Source organism: Scyliorhinus torazame, chromosome 29 (assembly GCF_047496885.1).
Source record: "Scyliorhinus torazame isolate Kashiwa2021f chromosome 29, sScyTor2.1, whole genome shotgun sequence".
NCBI classification, from domain to species: Eukaryota; Metazoa; Chordata; class Chondrichthyes; order Carcharhiniformes; family Scyliorhinidae; genus Scyliorhinus; species Scyliorhinus torazame.
In genome coordinates this window covers 25341106-25368784 of record NC_092735.1, presented here as the reverse complement: position 1 = coordinate 25368784, position 27679 = coordinate 25341106, and the positions used below count along the sequence as shown (strand labels likewise).

Here is a 27679-nt window from a genome sequence, read left to right as displayed (position 1 = left end):
CATCACTGCGTTAAAAGGAGCTCCAGCTGGTGGTACAGCATTACGCTTTGGCAATTGATTTTATATTTGGAATGATCTGTGCCACATGCCCGTCTTCCATTGTGTGTTCCCTGTCATTTGTTCTGCTTTGTACCATGTCAGAAATTAAGAGAACCAGAACTACATTTTGCAACGATGAACCTAAGTATACTTGGCCAGGATCATTTAGTAGACCAGAAATTCAGTAACGCTGGTGTTCAGTTGGGTTTCTATTTAATTTAGGGCTTCACTGAAGTTCTACAGTCCTACAAGAGAATTTTTCTTGAGAATATTCGTGTCAGAAAAAGAACAAACAACACCACCTTGCATTTATATTTGTTTTTGGGTAGCACAGTGGTTAGCACTGTTGCTTCACAGCTCCAGGGTCTCAGGTTTGATTGTCAGCTTGGGTCACTGTCTGTGCGGAGTCTGCACATCCTCCCCGTGTCTGCGTGGGTTTCCTCCCACAGTCCAAAGATGTGCAGGTTACGTGGATTGGCCATGCTAAATTGCCCTTAGTGTCCATAAACGTTAGGTGGGGTTTCTGGATTATGGGGACAGGGTGGCGGTGTGGGCTTAAGTAGGGTGCTCTTTCCAAGGTGCAGACTCGATGGGCCGAATGGCCTTCTTCTGCACTGTAAATTCTATGATCCTATGATGTAGTAAATGCCCCAATGATACAAAGCAAGAAAGAACTTGATGCGAGAGCTTTTCTAATTAAGTTTCCCATCTTTCTTTCGACATATGGTACATTGCAGACAGAAACATGCATTAAGCATCTAGATACGATTCAGTAATGACTTGTTATACTTCCCACAAGGTTCAGATTGCTTCTGTTAAGAGTGGAGGGTGGGATTAGGACGGGAAGATTATTGGTCAAGGAGATTAGGCGGTAAGTGGTCCCAGTGGCTGTTCAGAAGGCAGATGGGATGCTGTCAACCTTCTGTTCATTGTGTGGCCGCAAGTTCCATTTGTGGGCACATGAGAGATTTTTGGGAGGGTGAAGTTTGAGTTGATTATACGAGTAAGAAGGACATCTGCCTTGAACATGGGATGGGCACAAAAGGCAGCATTCCCGGTGGCTTTTGCTGCCGCTCGTCACTGTGAATAAGTGGCCAGCATTTTTGAGAAGAAACCTCTGGATAGTGTTCGGGACTGGAATCCTGACTGATTTTTCTTCCGTTTCCCTCCAGGGCACTCGTGCGTACAGGTCATTTGTGACGTGATCAGCTAACCTTACCAGGGGCAGAACCTGGCACCTTCTGATCTGTGTATCTCAGTTCTGTTGTGACCCAGTAAACCATCAGGATCTTGAACATTTGCCAAATAAATAGTGTGACTAATTCAAACTGGCTGGTTCTGCCAAGAGTACAAATTTTGATTTCCCAGAAAATTTACTAATGCTTGGGTAATTCCTCCAGTAATACTGTAGTGTTGAGAAAATGTGTGTCTCAATTTGGGAGCTTGGTAAGATGTTTTACAACACCAGGTTAAAGTCCAACAGGTTTGTTTCGATGTCACTAGCTTTCGGAGCGCTGCTCCTTCCTCAGGTGAATTTGGGAGGGGTGAGTTAAGGAAGTATATATTTTTTATGAACTGGACACTAAAGGTGTTAGTTTTCTTATACATGTTCAAAGATTAGTTCTTGCTTTTCTAAATAGTGCATTTGTCTCCTTATTTTTCTCTGATTTCTAGTTATTTTATTCCCTTCTGTAACTTCTCCCTATTCTCCATCTTTGTTGTTCTGCAGTATGCATTGGCCACAGACTGCTTTCAACTAGGATATGACGATGAGGGTAACTGTAAAGGCGAAGAAGATACCACTCTGCTACTACCACAGAGACTACAATGGGACATCCCAAAGGAGGTGAGATGTGCTTCTTCTGCCACATTATTGACAATTAAAACTCACCAGGGTTTCTTAAGCAGAGCCGCCCAAATCTTCACCACTAAGAAATGGACAAGCAAACGTGAGGACACAACTACCTCCAACTTCCTTTCCCAAGTTGGATTCAATCCTGATTTGGTTATATGTATAGCCTGCCACTCCTTCATCATTACTGGGTTAAAAATCAGGAGATTTCCTACCTGACAATATTGTGGGAGCACATTTACCATACGGGCTGCTGAGGTCCAAGTGAAACACACCACCACCTTCTCAATAAATAATCTTTATTGTCACAAGTAGGCTTACATTAACACTGCAATGAAGTTACTGTGAAAAGCCCCTAGTCGCCACATTCCGGTGCCTGTTCGGGTACACTGAGGGAATTGAACCTGCGCTGCTGACCTTGTTCTTCATCACAAACCAGCTGTCTAGCCCACTTGAGCTAAACCAGCCCCTATTACTATGGGTTCTTGAGCACAACGCAGGAAAGGCTGATAAAGGTCAACCTTCTCAGTGGCACCCACATAACAGAAAATGCTTTTATTTCTCTTTATACTTTCTACGTAAATGTTTTTCCCTCCTCTTTCCTTCAAGATTTGACTTCTTACTCTGTTTAGTTCCACTTGTGCTAAAGTGAAAGACACTGGTTAAGCAATCAAATAAGATCCTACTGATAGGCCTTACCTGGGTTCCCCACGTGTGAGCATACACATGTTCATGATTTCACCTGACATCCAATGCACAACTTTCAGCAGAGGATCACTAGTAAAGATCAGAGGCGGGATTCTCCGGGAATTGGCGGGGCGGGCAGAAACGGCGCAGTGGAGTGGTGGGAACCACTCCGGTGTCGGGCCACCTCAAAGGTGCGGCGGGCCGGCGCCGGAGGGGTTTGCACCCCACCGGCCGGCGTGGATGGCCTTTGGCGCCGCGCCAGCCGGGGCCGAAGGGACACTGCCGGCCGGCGTGGGTCCGTGCATGCGCGGGAGCGGCTGCTGACATCATCCCCGTGCATGCGCGGAGGGGTCGGGGGGTTCACCTTTGCGCCGCCCATCGAGGAGGCTTACACGGCCGGCGCGGAGGAATGGAGTGCCCCACGGCACAGGCCCGCCCGCGGATCGGTGGTCCCAGATCGCGGGCCAGGCCACCATGGGGGCACCCCCCGGGGCCAGGTCGCCCCGCGCCGCACCCCCACCCCACCCCGCCCCCCAGGACCCCGGAGCCCACCCGTGCCGCCAGGTCCCGGTAAGAAGGGACCAACTCCAATTTACGCCGGCGGGACCTGCATAGAAAGGGCGGGACTTCGGCCCATCACGGGCCGAAGAATTCCCGGGGGGTGGCCCGGCGACTGGTGCGGCGCGGTTCTCGCCCCCGCCAAATCTCCGGTGCCAGAGAATTTGGCAGCCGGCGGCGGGATTCACGCCGCGCCCCCCCCCCCCCCCCCCCCCCCCCCCCCCCGGCGATTCGGGGGTCGGAGAATCCCATCCCAGGATTGGGAACACAAACAGATTTCTTTCCCTCAGGGTGTTGAAACCAAAAATGGCACCCCAGAAATGAGATCATTTAACTTAGGCAAGACTTGAAAATCCAACCTGGAACATTGTGAACTGTTTATGACTCAATGGTGCAACTTGTGGTGTGTTTACCCTCAAAGCGATTCAGTGTGCTTGGAAGAAATTGTCTATTTAATAATAATAATCGCAACACTGAATTATTATTCTCTCTGTCGCGCTGCCCATTCTTCCTTTTTGAAAAGCTGTCTGATTCCCTGTTGAATGCTCAATTGAACCTACCTTCACCACACTCTCAGACAGTGTATTCCAGACCCTAACTACTAACGGCTTTTCTTCAAATCCCTAGTGCTTCGTTCACTAATTACTTTAAATCTGTGCCAACTCATTCTCGATCCTTCCATGAGTGGGAACAGTTTTTCCCTGTCCACTCTGTCTAGGCCCCTCATGATTTTGAACACCTTTATTCAAATCTCCTCTGACTTCTTTCCACTAAGGAAAACAGTCCTAACTTCCCCAATCTATCTTCATAACTGAGGTTCTTCGTCCCTGCAACCGTTCTCATGAATCTTCTCTGCACTCTCTATAATGCCATCATATCCTTTCTCTAGTGTGGTGCCCAGAACTGGATGTAGTACTTCCGAGGTAGGTATAGAAATCAGGGAGAGGGGGTCTGTGATGTACTTAAACAAATTAACATTGAGAGGGAGGAGGTGTTACCGGTTTTGGCGGGCTCAAACGTGGATCCCCTGGCCTGGATGAGATGTATCCCAGGCTGCTGTGGGAGCAAAGGGAGGAGATTGCAGAGGCTGTGACAATAATATTCAGATCCTCTCTGACCACAGCAGAGGTGCCAGAGGACTGGAGGGCAGCTAATGTAATACCATTATTCAAGAAGGGAAAGAACAAAGAACATTACAGCATAGGAACAGGCCCTTCGGCCCTCCCAGCCTGTGCCGATCCAGATCCTTTATCTAAACTTGACTTCTATTTTCCAAGGATCTACTGCCCTCTGTTCCCCGCCCGTTCATATATCTGTCTAGATGCATCTTAAATGATGCTATCGTGCCCGCCTCTACCACCTCCGCTGGCAAAGCGTTCCAGGCATCCACCACCCTCTGCATAAAAAACTTTCCACGCACATCTCCCTTAAACTTTCCCCCCTTCACCTTGAAATCGTGACCCCTTGTAATTGACACCCCCACTCTTGGAAAAAGCTTGTTGCTATCCACCCTGTCCATACCTCTCATAATTTTGTAGACCTCAATCAGGTCCCCCCTCAACCTCCTTCTTTCCAACGAAAACAATCCTAATCTACTCAACCTTTCTTCATAGCTCGCACCCTCCATACCAGGCAACATCCTGGTGAACCTCCTCTGCACCCTCTCTAAAGCATCCACATCCTTCTGGTAATGTGGCGACCAGAACTGCATGCAGTATTCCAAATGTGGCCTAACCAAAGTCCTATACAACTGTAACATGACATGCCGACTCTTGTACTCAATACCCCGTCCGATGAAGGCAAGCATGCTGTATGCCTTCTTGACCACTCTATCAACCTGCGTTGCCACCTTCAGGGTACAATGGACCTGAACTCCCAGATCTCTCTGTCCATCAATTTTCCCCAGGACTCTTCCATTGACCGTATAGTCCGCTCTTGAATTAGCCCTTCCAAAATGCCTCACCTCGCATTTGCCTGGATTGAACTCCATCTGCCATTTCTCTGCCCAACTCTCCTATCTATATTTTGCTGTATTCTCTGACAGTCCTCCTCGCTATCTGCAACTCCACCAATCTTGGTATCACCTGCAAACGTGCTAATCAGACCACCTATACCGTCGTCCAGATCATTTATGTATATCACAAACAACAGTGGTCCGAGCACGGATCCCTGTGGAACACCACTAGTCACCTTTCTCCATTTTGAGACACTCCCTTCCACCACTACTCTCTGTCTCCTGTTGCCCAGCCAGTTCTTCATCCATCTAGCTAGTATACCCTGAACCCCATACGACTTCACTTTTTGCATCAACCTGCCATGGGAAACTTTATCAAACGCCTTACTGAAGTTCATGTATATGACATCTACAGCCTTTCCCTCAATTAACTTTGTCACTTCCTCAAAGAATTCTATTAGGTTTGTAAGACATGACCTTCCCTGCACAAAACCATGCTGCCTATCACTGATAAGCTATTTTCTTCCAAATGTGAATAGATCGTATCCCTCAGTATCTTCTCCAACAGTTTGCCTACCACTGACGCCAAGCTCACAGGTCTATAATTCCCTGCATTATCCCTGCTACCCTTCTTAAACAAAGGGACAACATTAGCAATTCTCCAGTCCTCCAGGACCTCACCCATGCTCAAGGATGCTGCAAAGATATCTGTTAAGGCCCCAGCTATTTCGTCCCTCACTTCCCTCAGTAACCTGGGATAGATCCCATCCGGACCTGGGGACTTGTCCACCTTAATGCCTTTTAGAATACCCAAAACCTCCCCCTTCCTTATGCCGACTTGACCTAGAGTATTTAAACATCCATCCCTAGCCTCAACATCCGTCATGTCCCTCTCCTTGGTGAATACCGATGCAAAGTACTCATTAAGAATCTCACCCATTTCCTCTGACTCCATGCATAAATTCCCTCTTTTGCCTTTGAGTGGGCCAATCCTTTCTCTAGTTACCCTCTTGCTCCTTATATACAAATAAAAGGCTTTGGGATTTTCCTTAACCCTGTCAGCCAAAGGTATTTCATGACCCCTGTTAGACCTCTTTGTTGCACGTTTGAGATTTGTCCTACTTTCCCGATATTCCTCCAAAGCTTCATCAGAGGGAAAACTTGGAAATTTACAGGCCAGTGAGTCTAACTTCAGTGGTAGGGAAATTATTGGAAAAAACTCTGAGGGACAGAATTAATCTCCACTTGGGGAGGCAAGGATTAATCAAACATAGTCATCATGGCTTTGTCAAAGGGAGATCATGGCCGGGATTCTCTGAAATCCCGGCCAAGTGTTGACGCTGGCGTAAACATCAGAGTGGTGTATGCCGGCGTCAACCATCCTCTTGGCCCAGCAATTCTCTGCTTTTTAGGGGGCTAGCATGGCGCCGGAGTGCTGCGACCTGCTCCGGCGCCGAAAGGCGGCTCACCACGGCCGGCGTAGGTCGACGCATGCGCGCCACAGCTGACACGGGGTTCATGCATGCGTGCAACGGCCATCACCGCGCCGGCACATGCACGTGGTTGCTGTCTCCGCGCTGGTGTGGAGCAACATGTCGGGGACCGAACAGCTATCCCGCACGGAACGAGGTAGGCCCCCTCCAGATTGAGGCCGCACACCGATCGGAAGCCCCCAATCGTGAGCCTGGACCCCGTGGAGCTCCCACCCCCCCCCCCCCCCCCACCACTCCCGCCGGGTGGTACCAGGTTTGAACCACGCCGGCGGGAGTTCGGCCCGTCACCCACAGAGAATTGTCATGGGGACCTATTTCAGCAGCCCCCAACCGGCGGGCCGATTGGCACCGATTCTCCGGTCGCCGGAGAATCGACAGCCCGGTGTCGGAGCGGCCCGGTGGGAATCTCGCGCGCTCCCAGTATAAGGTGGTTAAGAAGGCATATGGAATACTTGCCTTTATTAACTAAGGTATAGAATATAAGAGCAGGGATGTTAGGATGGAGCTGTATAAAACGGAGTGCTGTGTGCAGTTCTGCTCGTCACACTATAGGGAGGATGTGTTTGTAGTAGAGAGGACGCAGAGGAGGACACGGGATGTTGCCTGGGCTGGAGCGTTTCAGCTATTAAGGAAGACAGGATTGGCTGGGGTTGTTTTCCTGGGAGCAGGGCAGGCTGAGGGGGGACCTGATATAAAATTCTGAGGGCATTGATGAGATGGATAAGAAGGAACATTTCTCCTTGGCAGAATGGTCAATGACCAGAGGCATAGATTTAAGGTAATGGGCAGGAGGTTTATCAGAGATGTGTGGAAAAATCTTATTCGCCCAGAGGGTGGTGGAGATCTGGAACTCACTGCCTGAAAGGGTGGTAAAGGTAGGAGCCCTCATGATATTTAAGAAGTATTTAGATGAGCTCTTGAAATACCACAGTATACAAAGCTACGGACCAAGTGCTGGAAAGTGGGATTAGAGTAAATAGGTGTTTGATGGCAGGGGCAGACACAATGGGCCGAAGGGCCTCCTTTCCATGCTGTAAAAACTCAATGACTCTCTTTGATATGAGTGAATTGTTTAAGCCCAATAACAGATTTGCTGCTGGCTCTAAAACTGATTTCTTCCGGCCCTCCTCTCTCCCCCAGTGCCAAGATGTGATCATGCATTCGCTGAAAGTAGCACAGAAACTGGCTGATGATGTCGATTTCTATGCATTCCCGTTCACTACATTTGGCAAAGGTATGATTAAAAAGTGCCGGACCAGCCCTGACGCCTTCATCCAGATCGCACTGCAGCTCGCCAACTTCAGGGTAAGGACCAAAAAAAAAAAAAAGAACGTCTGGCCAGATAAGAAATTTGTTCGCAGTTGGGTTTTGCGATGGAGTGAAGACAGGAAATAAGAAAAAACGAACTCTGGGGCTCAAGCTGGGCGATCTAGTTGCTGGCCCAGTTTCGAGAGGAAACCCAAGTTCTTGTGTTTCACAGCAACAGAATGACTGCCGTTCTCTAACTTAGTAAAATATGAAGGGGGGGGGGGGGAATTAACATCTTTTTCTGTAGAACAAAGGAATTTGTCGTTGCTCAGAACCACTTCTCTTGAATTAGAGCTTGGCCAGTCAGATGGCTCGCCTCAACAAAGAGCAGCAAGAAAATGAAATAAAGTGGTGGTACCAGCATATGAGGCTTTCTCCTCCAGGCATAACTCCATTGCTGCTCCAGAGGAAATCATTGTGGGAATGTGCGACTTCTGGGGGAGATTGTGGCACAATAGTAATGTCTCTGAACTAGTAGAATCATAGAGATTTACAGCACGGAAACAGCCCTTCAGCCCAACTTGCCCATGTCGCCCAGTTTTTACCACTAATCTAGCCCCAATTGCCCGCATTAAAAGCCAAAATTGTATCCACCTCTACTAACACCTCCACCTCCAGACACTCACCGCCCTCTGTGTGAAAAAATTGCCCTTCTGGACCCTTTTGTAGCTCTCCCTTCTCACCTTAAATCTAGTTTTAGACTCCCTTATCCTTGGGAAAAGATGTTGAATATCTACCTTATCTATGCCCCTCATTAGTCATAGAGTCATAAATGTTTACAGCACAGAAACAGGCCCTTCACTCCAGCTCAGGTAAGCTGGTAGTATTACAAAGGCTCAGGCACAGACTCTGGGGACATGGGTTAGGATCCTAATCTGGAAGCTGGTGGAATTTAAATTTGACTATTAAAATGCGGAATATTATGCCTGACTAAGCTGTCACATAGCGGTGGTAAAGCAAACCCATCTGTTTCACCAATGTCCTTCAATGAAGGAAATCTGCCATCATTACCCAGTGTGGCCTACATGTGACTCCAGACCCACAGCAATGTGGTTGACTCTTAACTGCCCCTTTGAAATGGTCCAGCGAGCCACTCAGTTCAAGGGTAATTAGGGATGGGCAATAAATACTGTCCTTGCCAAGTGACACATCCTGTGAAAGAATAAAAAAAGATGGGTATATTTGCCTTGCTTGATCATGTTTATTAGTCAATTTCTATCACACCCAATTGTTTTTTCCAATTAAGGGGCATTTTAGTGTGACCAATCCACCTACCCTGCATATCTTTGGGTTGTGGGGGGTGAGACCCACGTAGACACTGGTAGAACGTGCAAACTCCACACGAACAGTGACTCGGGCCGGGATCGAACTAGGGTTCTCGGTGCTGTGAGGCAGAAGTGCTAACCACTGCGCCGCCATGCCGCCCAAACTTATTTGTAGTCGCGGAGCTAAATACAAATAAAAATCTTACCCTCAACACAAGATGTGTCTCAGGTGGGCTGTATGGCCATTAATATTGATCCATCGCCTGTGCCAGAAGCCAACCCAACGCATAAAATAATGGCCGAGTGTGACTCATTTGTTAAAGTGTATTTTGGTTTATCCTAGAAAAAGTACAATAATATTGTGGTTATGTTACTGGACTGGTAATCCAGAGACCTGGACTAATTATCCAAATTTAGGAGTTGAAATCCCAGCTGGAGAATTTAAATTCAATTAATTAAAACTGGAATATGTTATTATCAGTAAAGGTGACCATGAAACTACCAGATTGTCATTAAAAACCCATCCTGTAAAGAAGGAAATTTGCATTCTTTCCTAGTCTGGCCTTTATGTGACTCTACATTCCAGCAGTGTGGTTGCTACTTAGCTGTCCTTTGAAATGGACAAGCAAGTCGCTCAGATACAATCAAGAAGGTGACTCGCCACAGCCTTGATGGGCAATAAACGTTTGCCTCGCCAACAATGCTCACATTTCATGAGTGAATAAAAAATTGTTTAAAACCCTAACTAAGCACCTTACTCGGAACAGATGGGTGGGTCAATGATGCAGAGAATCTCTACAGTACAGAAGGATGCCATTCAGCCCATCAAGTGCGCTCTGACACTCTGAAAGAGCACCCTATCCCCCACCCCATCTCTGTAACCCCACCTAGCCTGCACATCCCTGGACAGTAAGGGGCAATTTTATCACGGCCAATCCGCCTGACCTGCACATCTTTGAACTGTGGGAGGAAACCGGAGATCCCGGAGGAAACCCACGCAGACACGGGGAGAAATTGCAAACTCCACACAGACCGTCACCCAAGGCCAGAATCGAACCCGGGTCTCTGGAGCTGTGAGGCAACAGTGCTAACCACTGTGCCACATTGCCGCATGGAGGATTCACAGGACGAAGAAGACCCAATTTTGTTTTTTTTTTGCTCTACATCGCAGTAACACAGAGGTTAGCACTGCTGCCTCATAGCTCCAAGGACTTGGTTTCAATTCTGGCCTCGGGTGACTGTCTGTGTGGAGTTTGAACTTTCTCCCCGTGTCTGTGTGGGTTTCCTCCGGTTTCCTCCCACAGTCCAAAGATGTGCAGGTTAGGTGGATTGGCCATGATAAATTGCCCCTTAGTATCCAAAAGGGGTTACATGGGGTTACTCGGTTTTGGGAATAGGGTAAGGCTCTTTCAGAGGGTCGGTGCAGACGCGATGGGCCGAATGGCCTCCTTCTGCACTGTAGGTATTCTATTCAATCATCCTCATACCAACATATCAAACTAAGGGGAGGAACTTGGCAACAAAATCTATATATCAAATCTACCAGAAATATCAGTTACATTGAGATAGTGATGTTCAATAAATAGATGCCACTGTGTGTAATACTGCTGCGTAATCAATTAAAACCTGATTGAGAAACCATGCAAACAACTCTGGATCATTTTGAAACACTCATAACATGACTTCTGAGCATCTTGCTTGCAAGTCTGTAACAATGTGGGATGCACTCAACCATCTATTTGTCTAACCGCTGTTTAGTTTACAGGTTGTTTTGGATCAGGGCTCTTGCAATGTAAGAATGAGCAGCTGTCTAGACTGCCAAATTGCCTGTTCCAGACATACAATGAAATAATTTTCCATCTGCTTGATTCAGCTTGCAACTCACTCCCTGGTAGCTGTTGTTCTATGCAAAGGTACATGTGTATTTTCAAGGTGGTATTACTCATTTGAACTCCATGATTAGATTGTAGTCTGGGGCGTCATTCTCCGACCCCCCAGCGGGTCGGAGAATGGCCGTTGGCCGCCGTGAATCCCGCCCCGCCGGTTGCCGAAGTCTCCGGTACCGGAGATTGGGCGGGGGCGGGAATCGGGCCACGCCGGTTGGCGGGCCCCCCCCCGCTCAATTCTCCGGCCCGGATGGCCCGAAGTCCCGCCGGGAAATTGCCTGTCCCGCCGGCGTAAATTAAAGTAGGTATTTACGGCGGGACCAGGTGGCGTGGGCGGGCTCCGGGGCCCTGGGGGGGGCGCGGGGCGATCTGGCCCTGGGGGGCGCCCCCACGGTGGCCTGGCCCGCAATCGGGGCCCACCGATCCACGGGCGGGCCTGTGCCGTGGGGCCACTCTTTCCCTTCCGCCTCCGCAACGGCCTCCACCATGGCGGAGGCGGAAGAGACTCTCCCCACTGCGCATGCGCGGGAAACTGTCAGCGGCCGCTGACACTCCCGCGCATGCGCCGCCCTGGGATGTCATTTCCGCGCCAGCTGGCGGGGCAACAAAGGCCGTTTCCGCCAGCTGGCGGGGCAGAAATCCCTCCGGCGCTGGCCTAGCCCCTCAATGTTGGGGCTTGGCCCCCAAAGATGCGGAGCATTCCGCACCTTTGGGGCGGCGCAATGCCCGTCTGATTGGCGCCGTTTTGGGCGCCAGTCGGCGGACATCGCGCCGTTGGGGGAGAATTTTGCCCTGTTGTTCACTGCAGGGCTCTCGTATTGCAGGAGCCATCTGCACCCACTCCGTAGGATCCTGACCTGTAAGTTACTGTCAGATGTCCATTATTCATAGGTAAACCATAGGGGCTGGATTCTCCGTTTCAGCAGCAAAGTACTGACGCTGACAGATGTGCGTGGTCTTTTACAACCAAGAGTTACCAGCGGCGCCGGGTGAGCCTCCCGCGCCAAAAACAGCAGGAGAATGGCCGGGTCCCTAGCCACGCTTGTGCACGGCTGACGATCTGCAACGGTCGCGCGTAGAACATGGCGCCGGCCGTGCGCGGACCCAACCTGCCATCCGCGGCCCCACTGGCCAGCCCCCAACCAGCGGCATGGATCCCGGACGAGTGTGGCTGCGCTGGACACAGTCCGCAGCCGCCATTCCGGGTTCCCACACGGCTGAGACCACACGTGTCGCGCGCCATCGGGAACTCGGTCCATCGAAGGCGGAGCATTGGGAGATGGCCGACCGATGACCTGCCAACGCCGTTGCAACGGTGCGCAACGCGATGACCCCATTTCGGAAAGGGGGGCGGAGCGCCGCCGGCCCCGATTTCGACGTCGGAGTTGATTCTCCGCCTGATCGCTGATTACGATATCTGTATAGGGCAACGGAAAATCCCACCCTAGGTTTTTAAACTGGAGGCCCAGACCCCAAGAGTGTTCAACGTCATCATATGTCTGTTTCGTCTGATTTTTGTTTAATTCTGCTGCTGTATACTAATAATGTTTCCAGCAATTCTAGCACTGCTTTCCCATCAGTAGCTCTATTATTCTACAGAGAAGCCATTAATAATAATCATAATAATCTTTAATAGTGTCAGAAGTAGGCTTACATTAACACTGCAATGAAGTTACTGTGAAAATCCCCTAGTCGCCACATTCCGGTGCCTGTTCAGGTACACTGAGGGAGAATTCAGAATGTCCAATTCACCTAACAGCTCGTCTTTCGGGACTTGTGGGAGGAAACCGGAGCACCCGGAGGAAACCCGCGGAGACACGGGGAGAACGTGCAGACTCCGCACAAACACTGACCCAAACCGGGAATCGAACCCGGGTCCCTGGCGCTGTGAAACAACACTGCTCCCATGCATCCCACGATTAGAACCTCACAATTAGTTTGCAGCCTGTAACTTCCTCTTGGGTATCTACTATTCGTAAAGAACGATTTGTTAAGAACTCCCACATTTACTCTAATTTTGATTGTGTCCTCTTAATATAATCTTCTTTTCATACGTACAGCTCACAATTTCTTTCTTATCGACCTGGTTTCTGCCCCATTTTGCCATGCTACCTCCAAATCTTTCTACCTGACCAACTCATATCTCTGTACACAAAGCTTTGCAATTGCCATCACACAGCTTTATCTTACCCCATTTATTTTTCCTTGTTTTTGCCTCTTCCTCATCATCTTCCATCTTCTGCCTTCCCCACCTGTGCCAGCTCTTTTATTCTCACTACACTTATTTGCCTTTCTTCTCCTTTTCATTCCTTATCCCATTCGCAATAAATCCCCCTCAGTCTTTTCTTTTCTATCTCTTGCTGTACCTCTGTCTCTCTTCCTTTCAATCTACACCTCTTTCCTTCAATGTCTCACAGTTACCACCCCATTCTTTTTTAAATGACCAAATATCGTAGAAACATTACACCGATATGGAACAATCTGATGCTTAACAGTTGACACTCTGCACCGTGCATTCCACCCAAACCCCACGCCTTATCCTGCGAGCTGCGCTGCGATTGACTATATCGCTATGCCACTTTTGATTATCTTTCCCAGGCCTGCAATAGGTTGTTCCACACCTGAAGCAGCTACATAAGAATTGCAGACTTTACAGCAAGATGTCTCTGCACCTGGAGCCTGCATAACTTCCCATATATGAATCCAGATGCAAGCTGAGTGACAGATACTTGGGTTTAAGAGCTGGAACTTGAGCAACTGTGACAATTTAACTACTGATGTAGACTACCCGAACACTTAAACTAAATTTCAGTGTGTCTTCCATCCGATTTCAGTGAGTCTCCCATCCAAGCATCTTTACTGCATTCTAGAACAAAGAAATGTACAGCACAGGAACAGGCCCTTCGGCCCTCCAAGCCCGTGCCGACCATGCTGCCCGACTAAACTACAATCTTCTACACTTCCTGGGTCCGTATCCCTCTATTCCCATCCTATTCATGTATTTGTCAAGATGCCCCTTAAATGTCACTATTGTCCCTGCTTCCACCACCTCCTCCGGTAGCGAGTTCCAGGCACCCACTACCCTCTGCGTAAAAAACTTGCCTCGTACATCTACTCTAAACCTTGCCTCATACATCTACTCTAAACCTTGCTCCTCTCACCTTAAACCTATGTCCCCTAGTAATTGACCCCTCTACCCTGGGGAAAAGCCTCTGACTATCCACTCTGTCTATGCCCCTCATAATTTTGTATACCTCTATCAGGTCTCCCCTCAACCTCCTTCGTTCCAGTGAGAACAAACCGAGTTTATTCAATCGCTCCTCATAGCTTATGCCCTCCATACCAGGCAACATTCTGGTAAATCTCTTCTGCACCCTCTCTAAAGCCTCCACATCCTTCTGGTAGTGTGGCGACCAGAATTGAACACTATACTCCAAGTGTGGCCTAACTAAGGTTCTATACAGCTGCAACATGACTTGCCAATTCTTATACTCAATGCCCCGGCCAATGAAGGCAAGCATGCCGTATGCCTTCTTGACTACCTTCTCCACCTGTGTTGCCCCTTTCAATGACCTGTGGACCTGTACTCCTAGATCTTTTTGACTTTCAATACTCTTGAGGGTTCTACCATTCACTGTATAATTATTATCATTATTCTGCACTCCTCTTCGCTCTTCAGTTGGGTTCCAGTCTCTATTGTAGGTATCAATTCTTCAACTGTCTGCCTTTCTCTCTTCCTTCATTCACAATTGAAACAGAAAACAGCATTTTCATCAATTATTTGGGTACTCCATTGTGCTTCCCCTGCTGGCAAGTACAATTCGTCTGTATATATACGCCTTCAAGAATTTCTTTATGTAATAGAGGGAGCACTATATTTACTACACCTTGGGTCTGTGGTTCATTTGGTAGAGCCTCTGAATCACAAAGTTCTATCATCAAGTCCCACTTCAGGGCTTGAGCACAAAAAACAAGACTGATCGTCCAGTACAGTGTTTTATTTTTGATTCTTTCAAGGGATGTAAGCTTCACTGGCATTTGTTGCTCATTCTTATTTGCCCTTGAGCGGTTTGCTAGGCCATTTCAGAGGGCAGTTAAGAGTCAACCACGTTGCTGTGGGTCTGGAGTCGCACGTAGGCCAGACCTGGTAAGGACGGCAGATTTCCTTCCCTAAAGGACAGTAGTGAACCAGATGGATTTTAAAACACTTGCTGATACTTTCATGGTCTCCGTTACTAATTTCAGATTTAAAAAAAATTAAATTTAATGACATGGATGGATTTGAACCACGGGCAGTCCTAGCGTTTGGATTACTAGTCTCACGACTGCGTCACCATCTCCCCATTTCTTAGGGGAACAGCACTGCCAGAGTAACAATCTTACCGATAAGACATTAAACCGAGGCCCCATCTGTCTGCTGCAGTGGGTGTAAAAGATCCCATGGCACTATTTCGAAGAAGAGTTGGGGAGTTACCCCTGGTCTCCTGAGCAATGTTTATCCCTCAATCAGTATCTCAAAAAACATATTGTCTGGTCATTATCACATTGCTGTTTGTAAGAGTCTCTTGAATGTAAAGTGGCTGCATAGCTTCCTAAATTACAACAGTCACCTCGCTTCAAAAAAGTACTTCATTGGCTGTGAAAGGCTTTGAGATGCCCGATGGTTGTTGGAAGCACCATATAAATGCGCACCTTTCTTTTTACATATTTTCTTTGCTTCCTTGGCTGCAGGATAAAGGTTCATTCTGCCTTACCTATGAATCCTCAATGACCCGGCTGTTCCGTGAGGGGAGGACGGAGACTGTGCGCTCGTGCACGGTTGAGACGTGTAACTTTGTGACATCCATGGAGAATAAGAAGTTTTCGGTGAGGAGGGGGTACTGTGCCCTTTAGGGATGTGGCCGAGGAGGGTGAGGAGGGGATTGTGTCCTTTAAGAATGTGGTCGGGGAGGGTGAGGAGGGTACTGTGCCCTTTAGGGATGTGGTCGGGGAGGGTGAGGAGGGGCACTGTGCCCTTTAGGGATGTGGTCAGGGAGGGTGAGGTGGGGACTGTGCCCTTCATGGATGCCCTCATACGCTGCAGGAAAGGATGTCCCGAAACGTGGTACATTGCCGAGACCATGTAGACGCTGCGACAACGAATGAACGGACATCGCGCAACAATCACCAGGCAGGAATGTTCCCTTCCAGTCGGGGAACACTTCAGCAGTCAAGGGCATTCAGCCTCTGATCTCCGGGTAAGCGTTCTCCAAGGCGGCCTTCAGGACCCGCGACAACGCAGAATCGCCGAGCAGAAGCTTATAGCCAAGTTCCGCACACATGAGTGCGGCCTCAACCGGGACCTGGGATTCATGTCACATTACATTCATCCCCCACCATCTGGCCTGCGAAATCCTACCAACTGTCCTGGCTTGAGACAATTCACACCTCGTTAACCTGGGGTTACCCCATCTCTGGATCTGTAAAGATTTAATCACCTGCTAATGCTCGCATTCCTAGCATTGTTTGGCATCTTTGAATTTGTCTATATATGTGTTTCTGGAACAGACCTCTTCGTTCGCCTGAGGAAGGAGCGGCGCTCCGAAAGCTAGTGACATCGAAACAAACCTGTTGGACTTTAACCTGGTGTTGTAAGACTTCGTACTTTATGGATGTGGCAGGGGAGTGTGAAAGGAGCGGGACTGTAGTTTTTCTTTTAAATGTAGAGTACCCAATTAATTTTTTCCAATTAAGGAGCAATTTAATGTGGTCAATCCACCTAATTTACACATTTTTGGGTTATGGTGGCGAAACCCACGCAAACACTGGGAGAATGTGCAAACTCCACACGGACAGTGACCCAGAGCCGGGATCGAAGCTGGGACCTCGGCGCCGTGAAGCAGCAGGGCTAACCCACTGCTCCACTGTGCTGCCCCCCTGGAACGGGACTATAGTTAATCTTGTCATTGAAAATGTAATTTTAGCGACATTGCCATGAATAGAGAAATGGTATGTTCACCAGTCAATGAGACAGTAACGAGGGGGTCATCAGTTGCAAATTCTGACTGAAGTTGAAAAGAAAGGTTAGCAGGAGTTACTTTGTACAGAGATTTATTGGAGATTGGAATGCTTCACAGAGTGTGGTTAAAGGAGAGACCATTGCTTCAATTGAAGCAAATATGATAAATATTTGAAGCAGTGTTATTAGTTTAGAATTGCACTCACATATAGTGAGCACAGGCACAATGTGGCAAATGGTCTCCTATGCTATAGTTCTATGGATTCTCAGCCAGGGGGGTCACAGGTTTTAATTTCTGCTTACGTCTATTTGTTGCCGGATTGAGTTGTCACCTGCATTGCTGGTTTGCAACATTCAAATTTCCAACAACAATGATCGGGGAAGATTTCCCTGTGTTTATATGCATCAATGTTGTGTGTTCTGTTGAATAGAGATGCAGTTACAACTTTACTACAAATAGTAACCAGAGGTTTAGCCACCATATGTTGAATCGCTTGCCCTTCAGCCAGGGCTTGGTATTTTGCGAAGAACCTGCAAGAGGGCAAAAACTGGAGAACAAACCATGGGCGAAATTCTCCGTTATCGGCGGAAAGTCCGCCGATCGGCGCAAATCCGACTTGCGTCACGTCGGAAAAATGGGTCGAAAGTCTCCGGCCCGAAATGGGCTAGCAGCGACGTAACGGGATCCGCGCTTGCGCACGTGGTTCACGCCGAGCAGCGTCATACGCGCCGCACGGCGTGACGGCTCATAAGGCCGTGCTGCTCCCCCCCACCCGACCGGAACACCCGACCGGAACACCCGACTGGATGGCTGGCCGCCGCTCAGCCCCGAGGTTCGAGTCACGGGATGTGGAGGCGCTCCTGGACGCAGTGGAGTAGAGGAGGGACGCCCTGTATCCCGGGCACGGCCGCAGAATTGCCCCTCGCCACAGCCGGCGTCTGTGGAGGGAAGTGGCAGAGGCCGTCACCGCTGCGGCCCTGACACCACGGACAGGCACCCAGTGCCACAAGAAGGTGAACGACCTCGTCAGAGCAGGCAGGGTGAGCCTCCCCATATCCCCCCTCCCCCATATCCCCCCTCCCCCATATCCCCTCCCCCATATCCCCCCACCCCCATATCCCCCCTCCCCCATATCTCCCCCCTCCTCCATATCCCCCCTCCCCCATATCCCCCCTCCCTCATATCCCCCCTCCCCCATATCCCCCCTCCCCCATGTCCCCCCTCCCCCATGTCCCCCCTCCCCCATATCCCCCCTCCCTCATATCCCCCCTCCCCATATCCCCCCTCCCCCATATCCCCCCTCCCCATATCCCCCCTCCCCCATATCCCCCCTCCCCCATATCTCCCCCACCCCCATATCCCCAAGTGAATCCAGTCCTAACCTTAACCTCTGCAATGCACGCGCAACCGATGGCGTGCATTCATATACCTGCCTAACAGTGTATTCTTTTACCCCTGCCACCCCCCCCCCCACCCACAGGAGAAGCGCGCACACAACAATAGGGAGCATGGGAGGACTGGAGGAGGCCCCGCTGATGAGAGGCCACTGACCGAACACGAGGAAAGGGCCCTGGAACTGGCTGGCGGACCTGACGACCGGGAGGTTGCTGATGCAGAGGCCGGGGGCGTACTAGCAAGTGAGCCACTGACAGCCCGTCCCCATATCCCCCTTCCCCCATATCACCTGATCACTGCCTGATGTCTAACCATGCATGCTTCATTGTGTATCGCAGGACCAAACGTTCAGGCACCCATCCCCGCAGATGCAGACCGCCCGCAGCATGCCCCTCGGAGGCCACGGGAGACGGAGAGACCCGGACCCTCCAGCATGCGACGCCCGCAGGATGCCCCTCGGAGGCCACGGGACACAGAGAGACCCGGACCCTCTAGCATGCGACGCCCGCAGGATGACCCTCGGAGGCCACGGGAGACAGAGAGACCCGGACCCTCCAGCATGCGACGCCCGCAGGATGCCCCTCGGAGGCCACGGGAGACAGAGAGACCCGGACCCTCCAGCATGCGACGCCCGCAGGATGCCCCTCGCACACCACGGGAGACGGAGAGACCTGGAGCAACAAGGAGACGGCACCCCCGTCACGTGCGGGAGCGACCACCCAGCGATGAGGGGGGCAGCCACAGGCCCCCGTCACATCCGAGCCAGGACACCACTACCCAGGACACCACTACCCAGGACACCACTACCCGGGACAGCACTGCCCAGGACACCCCTACCCGGGACAGCACTACCCAGGAAGACGAAATACCGGACAGTGACTCAGAGTGGATGGGTGGAGACGAACCCCCACCCCAAAGTGCCATGGACTCAGAGTGGGACGAAGAGCACGACACAACGCCACTGCTGTCACCAACACCCTCCACCATCGCAGAAACACTCACCTCGGTTGGGCACTTTAGTGATGAGGCGTCTGCTACACTCACTGGTGCGCACAACACAGCCGTCCCGGTACAGCAGGTGAAGGTAGGAGCAGAAGAGGGGCCGGGCGGTCGGAGGGCAGCCCAGCCCAAGCGAACATCTGCCACCCAGATGGTTCCTGGAGTTACCACACCCACACATAGATCCGATGCAACCACCGACCCGGAGACGAGCGAAGAGGGTGACGGGCGGCTGCAGTCGCAGGTGGAGGAGTCCACCCGCGTCCAGGAGCTGGGAGTGGTGCCGGTCATGCGTGACACCCAGGCCGACACCGCACGGGTGGCGTCCGCGGTGGAGGCAATGGGTGCGACGGTGTCAGACATGGGGAACGGTTTGCGAGGCCTGGGGCTTTCCGTGCATGCGGCATCTGTGGCCCAGGACATGGCTGCCCTCTCACAGGAGGCCATGAGCCAGTGCCAGCGCCAGATGGCAGAGGCGCTCAACACCAGTCTCAGCAGGCCATGGCCCAGTCTCTGCAGGCCATCGCTGAGGGCATCGGCGCCAGTGGCCATGTGCGAGCCGGCGTCGCACTGTCACAGACGGGGTTTGTCAACCCCCTGGGCTCCATGGCTGCATACCTGCAGACCCCTGTCGATACCAGCACGGGCCTCCAGGACTGGCAGCGCCAGATGTCGGGGGGGGCGTCGGATGGCCAGTCCGTTCGCATCCCCCACCCATGTAGAGGCCTGGGGGCCATCGGGCACCCCGAGGGAGGAGGAGGTGGTGTGGTCCGTCCTGGCTCCCCCTGTAGGGGAGGTCCCGGAACACCGCAACACCTCAGACTCCCCCCCCCCCCCCCCTCCGTCCCAGGTGCATCGGGTGGGCAACGGGCAGGACAGGCTGGCAGCTCGCCATCCCAGTCGCCCGGGCCGCAGCCTGGCCCATCTAGACCACGACGCCCCAGGAAACGGCCGCCAAAGGGATCCAGTGTCAGAGGGCAGGAATCACAGGAGCACACCTCCAGTTCTGCTGTACCGTCTGGGGAACCACGTAGACGTAGTCAAAGGGCCTGTAAGGCCAAACAATTAGACACTGAGTAAGTTGGCACGGGTGCAGGGCACAGATGAGTTTTAGGGGCTAGGGCACGTGCATGAACTCGTTTGGTTATTAAAGTCAATGTTACACCTACAGAAGCTGCCTTTGTGCTCTGTCCAAAGCGTGCGGGGGTGTCATGTACGTTGAGCGCAAGTGTGTGTGTGAGGGGTGGTGTTACCTCAGCCCCAGGTGAGTCTGCCCCGTTCCCCCTGGGCCGCCATCAACATCCCCCCGGGCAGAGGACGGGACCGTGCGCTGCAGTGTCACAGCCGCATGCAGGGATGGTCCGGGTGGATGGTGGTACTGTGGCCATGGGTCAGACATAGTCCAACGATGTGGAGCCAGGAGCTCACCGCAGGGCGGGTTGTCATCGTCCTCCATGGCCTGCAATAGACACGCGTCCACCCGCAACTGTGTGAGCCCGGCCCGTTGTGCCGCAGGTGGATCGGCAATGGGGAGGGGGTGGTGTGCATGCGGGTGGGGTGGGTGGGGTTGGGGAGGGGGGTGAGGGTGCTGGGTGGGTGGGGGGTGTGGGTTGTCGGCTGTTGTCATGGTGTGCGGTCTGTGGCCATACTACCCGATTCCCACGCCCATCTAGTCAGTGAAGCGGGCGGCTATCAGTCTGTCCCGTGCCCGCTGGGCCAGCCGGTAACGGTGGACAGCCACCCGCCTGTGTCTACCCCGTCTGCCCTGACCATTACCCCCATCCCCCTCATCTGGGGAGGACTGCGCCTCTTCCTGCTGCTCCTCCACTCCGCCCTCCTCTGCCTGCGGCACATCGCCCCTCTGCTGGGCTATGTTGTGCAGGATACAGCACACCACAATGATGCGGCCGACCCTATCTGACCGATACTGGAGGGCGCCCCCAGAGAGGTCCAGGCACCTGAAACGCATCTTCAGCACGCCAAAGCACCTCTCTATCACTCCCCTTGTCGCTACATGGGCATCATTGTAGCGGTTCTCCGCCTCATTGCGTGGCCTCCGTATAGGTGTCATCAGCCACGATCGCAATGGGTAGCCCCTGTCGCCCCGCAACCAGCCCCTCAGCCGGGGATGGCGTCCCTCGTACATGCCGGGGATGGATGACCGCAACAACACGTATGAGTCGTGTACACTTCCTGGGTAACGGGCGCAGACGTGCAGGATCATCATGCGGTGGTCGCAGACCACCTGTATGATCATCGAATAGGTCCCCTTCCTATTGGTGTACACGGCCCTGTTATCTGCAGGTGGCCGCACGGCGACGTGCATCCCATCAAACGCGCCCTGGACCATGGGGAACCTGGCCACGGCAGAGAAGCCCACGGCCTGGGCATCTTGGCTGGCCCGGTCCACAGGGAAGCGGATGTAGCGGTGCGCCATGGCATATAGGGCATCTGTCACTGCCCGGATGCACCGATGTCTGCGATATGCCGGACAGGTCCCCACTCGGTGCCTGGAATGACCCCGTTGCATAAAAGTTCAGGGCCACCGTAACCTTGACGGACACAGGGAGAGGGTTTCCCCCGCCAGTGCCACGCGGGGACAGGTGTGCCAGCAGGTGGCAGATGTGTGCCACGGTTTCCCGCCTCATCCGGAGTCTCCTCCTGCATTCCTGGTCCGTGAGGTCCTGGTATGACTGCCGGGGCCGGTACACAAGGGGCGCCCTCGGGTGCCTCTGTTGCCGTGGGGCCGCGACGTCCTCCTCCCCCTCCTCGTCCTGTCGGTCAGGTATCCCTCCAGCCTGGGCGGCTGCGGCCTGTCCCTCTGCGGCAGCCTGCGCCGCCTCTCTGGCACGCTCCTCCTCCTCCTCCTCATCCAGGGCAACATAGACATTTGCGGCTGCCGCCACGGCGGCCAACATCGCTGGATGATCGGAAAACACGACGGCCTGGTGGGGGGGAGGGGAACGACGACATGTCGTCATTGCCCATATTACCTCCTCCCCCCAGCCAGGTGGCATAGACCGCATGGGTCCAACTGTTGGAGGCTGGCACCTGGCCAGGTGGACCAACTCACTTGCCCTCGCATCCCCCTCCCCGGCACGGATCCCCCTCCCCGGCATGGACCCACCCCAATCTCCTCCCCGGCACGGACCCCCCCATCCCCCTCCCCGGCACGGACCCCCCCCCCCCCCAATCTACTCCCCGGCACGGACCCCAACCTCCTCCCCGGCACGGACCCCCCCCAAACCTCCTCCCCGGCACGGACCCCCCCAACCTCCTCCCCGGCACGGACCCCCCCCCAACCTCCTCCCCGGCACAGACCCCCCCAACCTCCTCCCCGGCACGGACCCCCCCCCCCCAACCTCCTCCCCGGCACGGACCCCCCCAACCTCCCCGGCACGGACCCCCCCCAACCTCCTCCCCGGCACGGACCCCCCCCAACCTCCTCCCCGGCACGGACCCCCCCCCCAACCTCCTCCCCGACACGGACCCCCCCCCCAACCTCCTCCCCGGCACGGACCCCAACCTCCTCCCCGGCACGGACCCCCCCCCCAACCTCCTCCCCGGCACGGACCCCCCCCAACCTCCTCCCCGGCACGGACCCCCCCAACCTCCTCCCCGGCACGGACCCCCCCAACCTCCTCCCCGGCACGGACCCCCCCAACCTCCTCCCCGGCATGGACCCCCCCAACCTCCTCCCCGGCACGGACCCCCCCAACCTCCTCCCCGGCACGGACCCCCCCAACCTCCTCCCCGGCACGGACCCCCCCAACCTCCTCCCCGGCACGGACCCCCCCAACCTCCTCCCCGGCACGGACCCCCCCAACCTCCTCCCCGGCACGGACCCCAACCTCCTCCCCGGCACGGACCCCCCCCCCCCCCCAACTTCCTCCCCGGCACGGACCCCCCCCAATCTCCTCCCCGGCACGGACCCCAACCTCCTCCCCGGCACGGACCCCCCCAACCTCCTCCCCGGCACGGACCCCAACCTCCTCCCCGGCACGGACCCCAACCTCCTCCCCGGCACGGACCCCAACCTCCTCCCCGGCACGAACCCCCCCCCCCCAACCTCCTCCCCGGCACGGACCCCCCCCCCCCAACCTCCTCCCCGGCACGGACCCCAACCTCCTCCCCGGCACGGACCCCCCCATCCCCCTCCCCGGCACGGACCCCCTCCCAACCTCCTCCCCGGCACGGACCCCCTCCCAACCTCCTCCCCGGCACGGACCCCCCCAACCTCCTCCCCGGCACGGACCCCCCCAACCTCCTACCCGGCACGGACCCCCCCCCCAACCTCCTCCCCGGCACGGACCCCCCCATCCCCCTCCCCGGCACGGACCCCCCCCAACCTCCTCCCCGGCACGGCCCCCCCAACCTCCTCCCCGGCACGGACCCCCCATCCCCCTCCCCGGCACGGACCCCCCTCCCGGCACTCCCCCGGAGCCCAGCCCACTCTAACCCCCCCCCCCCCCCGCCGCGCGCACACACACACAACCCGAGACACACCTCTCCTCACACATTCAGACTGCGGCCACGCCATCGCCTGCCCAGAGCCAACCCCCCAGGCCGTCACTCACCTCCACGCTGGTCGGCATGAACCTGGAGCACAGGGTCACGCCGATGAAAAGGAGGTTTAATTTACGTCGACGTGAACGGTCATCGCGTCGACAGGACTTCGGCCCATCCGGAAGGGAGAATATCGGCAGGCCGAAAATCGGCTGCCTTGCGCAGACCCGTGCCATTCTCCGACGGCAGCGGCGCCATTAACGCCCCGCCGACTTTTCTCCCTTCGGAGACTTCGGCAACCCATCGGGGGCGGGATTCACGGCGGCCAACGGCCATTCTCCGACCCTCTGGGGGGTCGGAGAATGACGCCCCTGATATGGAATAAGCCATGTTATAATCCCCAGGGAGGTAACCATAAACCAAAATAACTAAATTTACTGAATGATTAAAGAAATTACCAACGAGAGTTCCCCTTTTTTGTAACTTTTACTTTAACATGAATCAGAACCAATGTATATTAGACATGAACTAACCGGTGAATGCTCTTTAAAAAGGTAAATTTCACTTAAAATAAAGGAGACAACAAAGATACATCTTACAGGACCATTAAAAACTCGCACCATGTAGCTGCACAGTTCCACAATATATTGTTCTTTAATTATAGAATCATAGAATTTACAGTGACGAAGGAGGCCATTTGGCCCATTGAGTCTGTACCGGCCCTTGGAAAGAGCACCCTACTTAAGCCCACGCCTCCACCCTATCCCCGTAACCCCACCTCACCTTTTGGACACTAAGGGACAATGTAGCATGGCTAATCCACCTAACCTGCATATCTTTGGACTGTGCGAGGAAACCGGAGCACCCGGAGGAAACCCACCCAAACACGAGAAAGTACAAACTCCACACAGTCACCCAAGGCCGGAATTGAACCCTGGAGCTGTGAGGCAGCAGTGCTAACCACTATGTCACCGTAGGTCAGGAGTCTGATCCAGCAACAGCTTTCATCTTTTGAGTTTTGCAGGTCTGGTAATATCTGCAGGTCACAGTACGAACCCTCTCTTCCTTGAGTTACGAGAGTTCTGATGGTGTAGCTTTTCAACTGACCAATCTGCAAGACTGTTTCATGGTTTGACCATTTTTGGGAAAACACCCAACACTTTACCATTTCTCAGCTATTCAGTGAGCTTTCCAGCTTTTAGACCTCTTTAGATGGCTCACACATTACCTTCAGGAGCTCCTGTCTTCTTTTCTGCCAAACAGAAAAATTGACCTTTTTTGAGAATAATCTGTTTCTTCTCCTCACAAGAATTCTCTGTCTTCCTCTTTTGGTCTCTGTCTGCTCTAACTTTGTGTCTGCATCTCTGCTTCATCCTCCAGTTCCTCTGCTTGTAGGTTTCCTTTGTTTCTGTAGTGTCTGGCCACAAGGCTTTTCTGTCTTGACTCCCTTCCTGTTGATACTGCTTCCAGGTGAAGGGTAGCCAAGTCATATGGACCAGTATTTATTAACCAAGAAAAGTACAAATAAAACCTTTACAATTGATGGCAACTCTTAAAACTCCCTTTCAAACATTCTTATAAACAATAGTCCACACCACAGATGTTTTAAAGAAATCACAAATTGTGCTTAACTATACTGCTTCCGGGTCAACGGTTGTCACAATTAACATTTGCAACTTTTTATAAAGTACCGAACTCCAAATTGACAGAGATGTATTCAAAGTCATTTTGTTTTTGTTTAATCCTCTTTCTGCCTAAACTAGCGATTCATGTGAATCACCAAATGTATTGAGAAAACTCCCCTATTTTATCCTGTAATCGCCAATGTCACTGATCTCTGAAACTAATTACTAAGTTTCCAGTGCTTGCCAAGGGCTTTCCTGCTGATCAATTGCTCTGAGAATGCTCCATGATTGATATGACAGTGAGCTGGAGTGGGACTCTAACTCACAACTTTTTGGTTTAGAGGTGAGAGGACTAGCTGATAACTGATGCTGCGGTTATGATCTGTACATGCCACTTTGGATAAGGAAGGAAAAATAAGCCCTCCATGCTCCTGATCATTATCAGTATTTCTTACTGCATTTGTGAACGTAAGATGTGAATAGGACCAGGCCTGTTTGATGTGCCCCACATCTAAACAGCCTGTAGATACTCACCGTCTGAGGTCACCTGTTAAGGATGGCTACATGGACAAGGTAGCAGAGAGTGTTGAATAGCCGTGGAATAGTATTCCAGCAACAACCATGCCCGACTAGTGTGAGAAGCATGTATGGGACAGTACTGAGCAATTGACTTGATAAATAAATTATTTGTCTCTTGAGTAACAATCTTTGTTATATCTTTAAAATGTATATGACAATATTTAAAAATAAACGTTCTCTTCGTAGGTTGACGAATGTCTAAACTTCTTCCGCATTGCTGCCAAAAATCACCAACACATCAGCCGACTTGCCATGGTCGGATGTGGTGTCGATCGTCATCTCTTCTGCCTCTACGTGGTGTCCAAGTACTTGGGAGTCAACTCGCCATTCCTTCAAGAGGTAAAGCATTGCTCACTCCAGTTTAGGAAAACATTGCAGGTTACCGAGGCTGTGTATCCATATTTCACGACAGGACCGATTGCCATCCCACTGTTGCCAACCGACAGGGGTGCCAGATGTAAACAAAAAGTGGCAAAGACTAGAGTTCACTCTGAATTCAATGTGATGCATCCCAGAGACTGTAGATTCCGCAGAACAATTCATGTCCCACCATCACTCACCCACCTGTCCGTGGGTCCATTGGTAATCGGAAGCCTTCGGTTGATGTAGTACAGGCAGCAGCCACCGTCTCCCCAGTGGCGCTGCATTCAATGAAGCCCCTGAATGGCTAGCAGCTCTCGGGCGGGCCCCATCCCCCTGAACTCCCCCTTGAACTTGGGGAAAGGTCAGCCGTTGTCCTGCCAAGTGCCTGAGTGGAACAAGATGCAGCAGGCTTTCCTGGGAAGCGGCAACATGGGGCTCTCCAGCCGTTGGCCGAGACTCCAGTCGACGACAAGATTCTGTGCATTTTCTCTCCTGAGATGCTACAAAAAAATTTCAAAGCTTAATTTAATTTGATTGAAGTGGCTGATTTTAGTTAGTTATTGAGCGACCAAGAGAAGCTAAGCTCCATCTTGCAGGTCCAGTGAGATTGAAAATATTAGAGGAGGTGCTGGGATAAATTGGGAAGCGGTGATTAGGTGACAGCAAGTTTAGGTTTAACAGTAGATCATGAGAGGAAGGGAAGTCCAACAGAGACCAATAGCGATCAGGGGATCGACCATTTTGAGGTGCTGGAAAAGAATAAGCAGGACAAGGAGAAGTGTCTTGATTTGAACCCAGTGAGAATGAAGGATGCCTTTTGATTGTTGGATTGTAATGATTGATTTGGACTCTTATGCATTAACGCTGTCCTCGTGTAGATTGTCTTGTATAAATCCACATGTGGATTTTTTTTAAGGTGCTTTCAGAGCCGTGGTGTCTCTCAACAAGCCAAACGCCCATCCAGCAGATTGAGCTATTCGACCTTGTGAATCATCCAGAATACATCTCCATCGGAGGAGGTTTTGGCCCAGTGAGTAAAGTGACTTCTTCGTTATTAAACTTAATCAGTTACGTTTATTTACGTTCTCTCTTCCCTGGACCTTGGTGCACAGTTTCAAAATTTATGGATGATACGGAACTTGGAAGCATTGTGAACTGTGTGGAGAATAGC

General features: G+C 52.3%; 1 protein-coding gene across 9 annotated transcripts in view; it reads left to right on the top strand.

The window, feature by feature from the left end:
* LOC140403951 (carnitine O-palmitoyltransferase 1, liver isoform-like) overlaps window positions 1-27679 on the top strand; it is a 150873-nt gene that overhangs the window by 108364 nt on the left and 14830 nt on the right. For 8 of the 9 annotated variants that reach the window (XR_011938441.1, XR_011938440.1, XM_072492239.1 and 5 more), the window contains exons 13-17: window positions 1769-1885; window positions 7724-7888; window positions 15774-15908; window positions 26332-26484; window positions 27425-27538. Coding sequence is in view for 7 of the 9 variants with exons in the window: in XM_072492239.1 (XP_072348340.1) it covers window positions 1769-1885; window positions 7724-7888; window positions 15774-15908; window positions 26332-26484; window positions 27425-27538 (684 nt within the window). In the remaining 2 variants the exon portion in view is untranslated. The remainder of the gene's footprint in view (window positions 1-1768; window positions 1886-7723; window positions 7889-15773; window positions 15909-26331; window positions 26485-27424; window positions 27539-27679) is intronic. The other variant, XM_072492240.1, reaches the window with a different exon arrangement.